The following is a 9,565-nucleotide window of genomic DNA, read 5'->3' on the forward strand; positions in this document are numbered from 1 at the left end:
TTAAAGTAAACCCACTATTAGAATACAAAATATATCAAATCCTATGTATTACTGAGCAGAATAATTAACATGTAATAACTGAAGCTGATATATTTAAATATCTGCTTAGGATGGCTGAAATTAATTATCTTGCATCCATTTGCAGAGGCCATATTTAGATTGATGGTGCCGCAGTCTGCTAATGCTCATGTTTGTGAATTCACACATAATAGCAATGCTAATGATATCGAAGCAAGTTTTAACAGTAAACAACTGGCATGCTATGCTTTGGAATTTTTCCTTTTTGTCCTATGTCAGCACATTATTGTTCACTGTGATAAAGTAGAGACAGTCATTTGTGGACTGAACCAATATTCATGACATTGCAGCCTCTCAAGCCAGAAGGAACCAGTTAAGCCCGAATAGCGTTAGAAAGTGGCAATGCCACTTAAGGCACAGCCGATCATCGGTGCCAAAGGGACATTAGGCTAGTCTTGTTTTCTTACCTTCAAAACACTGGTTGTTTTGTAGACCTACTTCACCTACTTTGTAGCAGAGGTATCGTTCTATCTAATCCAGATGTATAGTTTGTTTAAGATATGCAAGTGGGCCACCGGGTTTTATTTGGTTAATCTAGGTACACACTACAGTATTTTCAGCCCATTATTGGGTCAATCGGACGATAAACAACTATTCGATCCGAAATCGCATTAGTGAGTACACAAACGGTGAACGATTGTCCTCCCAAAGCACATGAAATCCTTGTAGTGTGTACCCAGCCTTACTGGGTATATTTTCTGCTTTCACCTTAAATGTATGCATAGATTTTCATCCTAATTCTCTACATAAAATAACTGTATAATGCCCATTTTACTGATAACACAAATGTAGTTAATAAGCTAGACAGAAAGACACACACTTGCATAGACAGACACAAAGACTACTGATAAAGGACAACAAAAACAACTTGTATCACCAACATTGAAGAGCCACCAAAAGTAATGTGATTTTATTACGAAATAAAATAATATAATTGATTTTCTCCCAATGCGTGAATTGAAATCAATGTGATGCAAGGTCACATCCAAAAATCTTCATCCTTGAACGTCTTGTGGATCAGAGCACTACAGAAAAAAAACAAACCTTTTAGAGATTGCAAGCTTTTGGAACCACTGTTTATTCATTATAATATTGCATACATATGCCAGTAACTTAGTCTTCCTATTCCTTAATTTGCTGTTGCCTATGTATTAACATAAAGACTATATGAGTTAGATGGATGTTTGACTCTACTACTTTATATAATATATACAATACTTTGTCATGTTATAACATGACCCTACTGTCTATCATACTTTGCAAATGATTCAAGGCAACAGACCATAAAGACATCCATGTTAGACAGAATAACAAATAATATGTTTGGGGGGGGGGGAGACAACCCCTCCCTCCAAGCTCAAAATGTTCTCTTGTTTTGTTTAATATGTTGAAGTGGAAATAATGCAACTCATGTAATATGCAGTGATAAAGGGATAAGAGGAAATAATGGATTTATGCGGACCATCAACCTTAAAATCAAGGGATTGAGGATTTACACCTGAAGGTTCTAACCCATTGTCTATTTACAGACTCACCTCTGCTGTACTTGATCTGGAACCCAGTACTCTGCACAGATTTGTCCGTGTGGAATTTCAGCAGCATCCAGCTCCCACTGGACAACACAGATGGCATCTTGTTAACACCACAAAACTTGTCTGACACTGAGGAGCCAGATCGAGAACCATCCATGATGGACAGGTAATCATAGATACAGTTACGGGAGGACTCCAGGGCAAAGGAGGCAAAATTGAGCTTCACCTGCAGAGGGCGCAATAAAAGAAAGGTATTTTGAAGAAGAAAAAAAAATTAAAATGCTCTACAAAGTAAAAACACAAAACAACAAGGAAAGCAGAAGGTAGATTACCTGGTACATGGGTATGGATGCCACAATGTCTGACTGTGAGCAAAATTATAAGGTCTGATGTTCCACAAGTTTTATTGATTATCTCATACTGCACACTAACATATTTGGTGGTGTACCAAGTAAAATTTCCCATCCTGGAGTAAAGTAGGGGCTTCAAAACAGTAATAAAACCGATAGACAAATGTACATTTAGTACACAGTAAATTTCGATTTCACTTACCCTGTACCCAGGAGTAGCCACAATGGACCATGTGCAGTCAGTGAACGGCAGGTACTTGGTGGGAAATCCTGGAGATGTAATGGTTCCGCTTATAGCTGTTATTGTGTCACCACATACCACTTAAAAGATAAATAGATAAAAAGATTAACTGGAACAAATTAAAGCACTTAATAGATGGCCACAACGAATGGTAATGTCCTGGTCTCATTGCTTCACACATTCAGCGATGAACTAACATGATAATCTGCCTGGTGTGACACTCAGGCTTTCAGCCAACACACTGCATGAGATATCTATGTATCATACATCACTGAACTGCTCAGAATTCTTTTTTATCCACTGTGCACTAAATGGGGCATATTCAATTGTTTGTTTTCCGCGCCGCGTAAAAACTACCACATCCTTAATAAGGCTCAGGAAGCTGCGAGCTGAAATCCAGCGAGAAAATTACCGTAGTAACGTTTTTTCTGCGCACTATTACCATAATAACGGTAACAGTGCACGGACCGCAAGATTTTCGCGTTTCCGCTGACAATTGAATACCCCCCAATGAGTTTACATTATTAGGAGACCCATCAAGCCTCTAACCCAACTCTGCATAAATGTATGCAACAAGTATTTTGCAATAAGCAACCTCCAGTCAGGAAATAAGACCAAGTACATTTATATCTTATCTATATATTTTGTTTCATGTCATTGTATGTCATTTATTTATATCATGGTCCACTCAGTGTACAGAGCTTTGTAATATGTTTGCACATTACAAATAACAACAACAACATAATAATAATAATAATAATAATAATAATAATAATAATAATATCTTATTAAGGATGTACCTACACCCACTAAGTTTAGCTGGAGACAGAATAGGCCTAGCCTTAGGGCTACCACCCCAAATTCCCTCTTATACTCTAATCAATACATATTGCACCCAGTGTCAGATAAACTTGCTCTATATAAAATGATATTAAACCTTCCAGCATGTTGGCTTTGGGTCGCATTGTCATTTATGGTGTATTAGAAATGACATGTGTGTGTGTTTCCTCTATTCAAAGGATACTGTATCTCTGAAGCTCTACCTGTGTGGTAGGAAGCTGTGAAACTTGTGTATTCTTTGCTTGCAAATTCCACTAACATTATGCTTCCTGTGGAGACCACTGGGGGGAGCTCTCTTGTCCTACAAGTAGTATTAAATAGTAGAGGTAATGTCTTGCTGGCTCCATCATAAACCTTCACATAGTCAGAGAAGCAGCTTGGAGAGGTTTCAAATGAATGAAACTGCAGGAACACCTACAAGGACAAAGGAAATCTCAAATTAAACTAAACAGCAATTAAAGCAATTGTTTCATATCAAAGTCACAGTCAACACAGTCAACTAAGGGATGCTGCATTAACGGGGATCGGTAACCTCTAATATTTAGCTATATTAAGCCTTTAAGCTGCTAGGTCCTAGCTTATGGGGCTCAGGCCTTGATTATCCAGCACAATGCTCTAGGTCATTTAAAAAGTGCACATACATATATTTTTTATTTTTAGCAACCTATTTCATATAGTTAAACTCTTTTATTAATCTTAAAGCTGCAGCTGAAACAGTTTTCCTGGAACTCCTCTGTTTCTGTATTATAACGGGGGTAAAATTTGTTAAATTGCCATTGAGTGGGAGGACCAATAGAAAGCTGTAAACCATACTTGCCAACTCTCCCGGAATGTCCGGGAGACTCCCGCATTTTGTGAGAGTCTCCCGGACTCCCGGGCGAGTGTGGCAATCTCCCGAATTCTGCCCACTTCACTAGGAAGTGCCCCACTTCCTAGTGAAGTGGGCAGAATTAGATCCCAAACGCCGCGATTCCCGGTGAATCGCGGCGTTTGGCCCCGCCCCCGCTGTCAAATGACGCAATTTGCGTCATGACGTCACAGGGGGCGGGGCCGAAATGACGCGATTTCGGCCACCCCGCCCCTTCACGCCCCCCTCCACTGGCTGGCTCCCGGAAGGGAGCTGAAGAAAGTAGGTAAGTATGCTGTAAACTCTGTGTTTGAAGATTCTTATTGGTCAACTTGGTAGCACCATTGTCTGCTGCATTACACTGCCCTTGGCTTTTGGCTTCAGATCTCTAAGACAAACAGTTGCATGGAGGTTCCTGTGGGTGGAGGGGTGGGTAGAGCAACTTTTTCACCAGGAATGCTGTTTTATTATATTTATATGAAAGGGAGCCATTCCATTCTAACCCTTAAGGAATAAATAGGACGTAATGTCCATAGACAGCAATGGAATAGTACTTGTTAATGGTCAAATTATTAATTAATGTCAAACTGTTTGTATCACACATGAAAATTCCCTTCCCACCATTACTGTAGTATAGTACCGCCAATACTTGGCCAATGAAGTAGGTGGGAGAGGGAGGACCAATAGGGAAGCTGCAAGTTTTAAATGCTTGCAGCTTCCTATAGCTTTGCAAGGAGGTACCTGGAAAAAACTTTCAGCATGCAGTTCCTATACCATGCAAATGAGCATAGTAGGAGCGACTATGAATGTGAAGAATTTGGTTGTGGGGCCGTGGTACTTCTACTCCTGCTTTCAGCAACACAGTCACAATTTTCTGTAGTAGGAATTAACAAAATGTGAGCAGGGCTGGGAGGGTCATGGTTGTGGATGAATGGATTAAACCAGAGCATATTTTGGTTTTTTTTTGTGAGCCTAGAAACAATGGGTATTTTGTTACTTATATAACTGCAGAATACCTGCCCTGTATGACCCGCTAAACTACTTATATTGTTGGAAACAATTTATCACAGTCTTACCTCATCTTATCTAACAGGCTTAAACAACCTGTGACTTCCCAAATGCAGTGGAACTAAAGAACCCAGCATACACTGCCTGTCTGTGACTTGTAGTTCCTCAAGTGCTGGAGACCTAACTCCAAGCCTAACCATAGTCTATACAATACCTTGTTTTCCGGTATACGAATAAGCCACACACAGTTGGATCTAGTCAGGGAAGCTGAGTTTGTATATCCAGAATGTAAAGATCCAGAAGGCTCACATAGAAGAGAACTGCAGACATCTAAATAAATGAGAGATTACTTACTACAGAGACCTGAGATCAAGCAAATTATTCAGGTGCATGAAATTGTGTTTTGGATGTTTTTACAGTGAGTATTCCTCAGGAAGCTGTTCCTCACCACACTGATAGAGACGATTTATCTTCATAAGGTCCAGACTGCTCAATCCATATCTCTGGCCTATTGGGACAGTGGGATCAGGCTTTGGCAGTATGGTGGCCTGTCCAGGAGCATTGGTGAAGGCATATCTAGCAGAGGGTAAAAGAAAACGGGTACAGTTATTATGGGCACCTTAAAGTAGAACCCGTTCTTTACCAATGATGTCATTCTTTATAAATATAACAGACAGTATGGAAAGACTAGGACTAAAATAAGAAAAAAAAGAATGTATCATATGGGTCAACAATAGATCAGACTTCCTGTCATTATTGGGATCAAATCATGATTAGAAACCAATAAAACCGGCCCCGGACAACAATATTAAGTGAAAAGTAAGATACAAACAATATATACTTGCTCACATAAAAGCATAAAAGTTTATTATACATCTGATGATTATTATTAAAATCAAATAGGTATTAAAATAAATAATTAATGTTCCACACAATTTATTTCAGCCCAAATTAGGCAGCGCCATGGTTTACTAAGGTGCCAGGATCTACACAAGGGGCCTGATTCATCAATGAACGTAAATACCGTTTTTGTGCGTATAATCCACAATTTGATCTGCCCAGAACTGGACAATAAGCAACTAAACGCAGCAGAGTTCAATTCATCTTTCTATGCAAAGAACTCTTACTACAGCTTACTGCTACTGGGAGGGAACGGGAAAGGGGTGTTTGACTGTAGTCAATGTACAGTAAGGGCGCGCCAAACTCAAGCTCACGTAGCCACGTCCAATTCAAGCTTTGGGAATCTCAAAGGTACTTGTTTTTCTTCCGTATCTCTTGTTCCAGCTACAGGGCTAGTCCTGATTACTAGAGATGACAGTTGTATATCCATGCTACAACATGCATTCTGGATAGGGGATAGAGGATGCTGGATCCCCTATCATACGGGAACTCTGTGGTGTTGCATAAGATACAGGTATTTGCCCTGGGCTGACAACTTCACATGGGCCCCTTGGTCAAGAATTGTCACTGATTTAAATATTATTGTCAGTGAGAGTTACCACCAGTAGTTACCTACTGCATTAGAAGCACTGACTCCCTCAATTCCAACTTTGTCTGGCATTATGTACTAAATAAAGAGCTTCCACCCACTTGCAGCATGACATCAGAAAGAAAAATCTTTTTACAGTGTAATCTGTAGCATAATACAGCATAAAGTGAGCATTGTTTCAAATAAAGAACAAATAAATATTTTTTTTTTAAGTTTGTAGCTGTATTCATTTTAATCTTTTCACACAAAAAAAAAATCTATGACTATATAATGTTTCACTGGTGTCCACTTACCTCCCATAATGCATCACAGACGTGTAATCATACTGCAAGCCTAGGTTGTTGGTGTTTGGCTGGGACTTCTCAAAGTTGCTTTTGTAGGCTGCATATTACATATATTGGAGTGTAAACAAATAAATAAATACATTTCGGAACATATGAAATATATAAGAACGTTGAAGTTGGACATCAATCTAGTAGAGAGGTTTAAAAGGATTATTTAGCTCAAACGACACATAATCAAATGTTGTAATACAGTGGTAGAATTGAGGAGACAGATAATTTTATTCATGTGTGGGTATTAAACAGTGACACCTGCTAGTTGTATTTAACGTATTGACAAGAGGGCAATGTATAGTAAATGTATATATATTACTTATATGTTGTCTGTTAAGATATCTGTTTAATTTGTAATTGTATGTGTGTAAGATCCACTTCAAGTTACCGTCCGGAATATGTGGCCAGTCAATGTCCACATAGGTATCACGGTCACTCCTTGTGTGTTCATGGACAAACCCCAGTACGTGATTGAGTTCATGCTGTACAATCCCTTTGTATATACAGCCGCGGTTCAGTAGGGAGAGGTCTTGGGGCCCTCCAATCCTGCCCAGATAGGACCAGCATCTGAAGGAGCACTTGTATCATGAGTGGTCTTTCTCTTCTATATCTATTGATAGAGAAAAACTAGAGAGAAATCTATAGAGGGAAAGAGAGAGTGTGATAGAGAGGGATGGAGAGGGTACTAAAAATAGACTGACATCAACGGAGGTCATTTTCCAAAGTGCGGTTTTGTGTGTGGTTTTTGAAAATCGACGCACATGACAGATTTTAAGTTCAAAGTCTCTATAACTTCTATCCATTATTTTGGAGGGTGAAATCTCAAACCACCACCCATAGTAGTGGTTTCAACAGGCCCAATCCACCGTGTTTTGAATAATGCATTCTTTGCATAGGTGGATTTCATTGGGCCTTAAAAAAAAAGCACACATTATATTTACAAAAATCTGGATGGGCCACTTCCTCACTATCTTTCACATGGGTACGAGGAGCTAGTTGTTAGGAGAGGAGGGGTTGACAGGTGTTTGAAAGTGAGTAGAGTTCTAATTTATGATTATTGACAGATGTCTTGTTCTTGTTTGTAGTCTTGATCTTTATTGTTCTGTTTGCCTTGTTTGCTGTTTATTTTGATGTAAGTCCTGTGTGTGTTTTTGTGTGTAAATGTCAGTGTTGTTTGTCTATTTTGTTTTGTCTTAATTTTTTTCTGTGTGAAGTGTTGTCTGTGTTGTTAGTGAAATGGAGAGAGAGAGGAAAGTGGAGAATAGGCAGCTTGGGCAGGAAGAGGGACAAGAATGTCAGGATGAGTGTGATTGGGAAGGGCTAGATGAGGGTAGTCAGATTAGCAAACCCACAGAAAGTTTCTTCCGATGAGATATCTTTAACGATTTTACCAATGACTGAATCAGTATGCCGAATTATATGTACACACTTGCACAATTTTGCACAAATTACCTTCAGATCTTCCTCACTCTCGCACTTCTGACCTTCAATCCATACAGAATGCTGCAGCTAGGCTCATCTTCTTCTCCCACCGCACCTCTTCTTCTTCTCCTCTGCGTAAATCCCTTCATTGGCTCCCTATCCGTTTCAGAATTCAGTTCAAGCTCCTTACCCTTACTTACAAAGCCCTTATCAATACTTCTCCCCCTAACATCTATGACCTTGTCTCGAGGTCCATACCTACCCGTCCACTCCGCTCCGCTTCTGACCTCCGCCTCCATTCACCCCTCATTACCTCCTTCCATGCTCACCTCCAAGACTTCTGCCATTCTACCCCCAAACTTTGGAACTCCCTACCCCGTCTGACTCGACTCTCCCCCAACCTTCAATCCTTCAGACGCTCACTCAAAACTCACCTTTTCAAGCTCACCTATCCTACCACCTCTTCTATAGCAATCACCTCTTCTTCCTCATCTTCCATCTAAATTTTTTTCTCCTAGTTGGTCCTACTGTCTCTCACCACCCCTACCCTCGCGGGGTCACATCTTTTGCTGTACTCTGTGTGAGTCCCCATAGCATTACCCACACTCATCATTGCTGCTGACATGTATTACCTCATCTATTTGTTACTTGCTTCTGTATCCGGCGCTACGGAATCTGTGGCACCTTATAAATAAATAATAATAATAATCTGTGCTCCTCATCTGTTATAACCATCTGCTGAAAAGATTGTGACTGTAAACTCTATGGAGATCTGCCTACACTGTTGGTTGTAAGTGCATATATACTTTTTTGGTGATTTATACTTGGTGATTTTTAGTCAGTTTATAAAATCAAATAAATTGAGACAATGTGCTTTGGTACAATAAAACATGATCATGGGAGCGTACACATTAATGCAATAACCTAACAGTTGTTTATTGTGTGATTGGCACGATAATCAGGCGAAAATCCTGTAGTGTGTACCTAACTTTATATTGCCATCTCATTTGATTGGTGCGCTTTTCGTGGATTTCCGGCGTGTTGGCCATCGTTTGTATTTTGATCATGGAAAAAATTGGGACAGTAATGTGGTGCTTTGCAAAACGGTGGATTTGTTTCGGGTTTCAAGCGATTTTTCCAGATTTAAAACCACCACAAAATACACCAAAATACCGTTGGTTTTACAACACCGCACTTTGTAAAATGTTCCATCAAGAGTGAAACTAAATCTAGAATTCCAGATCTAGAAACATAAACTAGTAATTTTGGCAAACACTCCTCAAACCAGACTGCCCCAGAAATCAAGTGCAGTCAGTAATTATATGACATACATCAATAATTATAATTTATTTTAAAAATAAATGTGCTAGAATTGTAAATCAATCAAGTCTGTAAGCCATAATATGGCGCTCTTACCCATCGA

At 39.5% G+C, this 9,565-nt stretch overlaps 1 protein-coding gene and 1 long non-coding RNA gene across 2 annotated transcripts in view; both read right to left on the minus strand.

Annotated features, from left to right (window-relative positions):
* Positions 1-960: 960 nt before the first annotated feature.
* On the minus strand, positions 961-2,365 carry LOC142103437 (uncharacterized). Its single transcript, XR_012679352.1, has 3 exons — positions 2,163-2,365; positions 1,614-1,836; positions 961-1,103 (listed from the first exon to the last, which is right to left on the minus strand). It is a non-coding gene; the product is annotated as an uncharacterized LOC142103437 (long non-coding RNA).
* Positions 2,366-3,182: 817 nt separating this feature from the next.
* Positions 3,183-9,565, minus strand: part of LOC142104140 (hatching enzyme 1.2-like) — an 18,016-nt gene continuing 11,633 nt past the window's right edge. Inside the window, exons 5-10 of the mRNA XM_075188644.1 lie at positions 9,559-9,565; positions 7,099-7,287; positions 6,679-6,756; positions 5,345-5,472; positions 5,111-5,226; positions 3,183-3,455 (exon numbers count right to left, since the gene is read on the minus strand). The exon at positions 9,559-9,565 is cut by the window's right edge and continues 111 nt beyond it. Coding sequence (XP_075044745.1) covers positions 3,183-3,455; positions 5,111-5,226; positions 5,345-5,472; positions 6,679-6,756; positions 7,099-7,287; positions 9,559-9,565 — 791 coding nt within the window. The remainder of the gene's footprint in view (positions 3,456-5,110; positions 5,227-5,344; positions 5,473-6,678; positions 6,757-7,098; positions 7,288-9,558) is intronic.

Source organism: Mixophyes fleayi, chromosome 10, assembly GCF_038048845.1.
Source record: "Mixophyes fleayi isolate aMixFle1 chromosome 10, aMixFle1.hap1, whole genome shotgun sequence".
NCBI classification, from domain to species: domain Eukaryota; kingdom Metazoa; phylum Chordata; class Amphibia; order Anura; family Limnodynastidae; genus Mixophyes; species Mixophyes fleayi.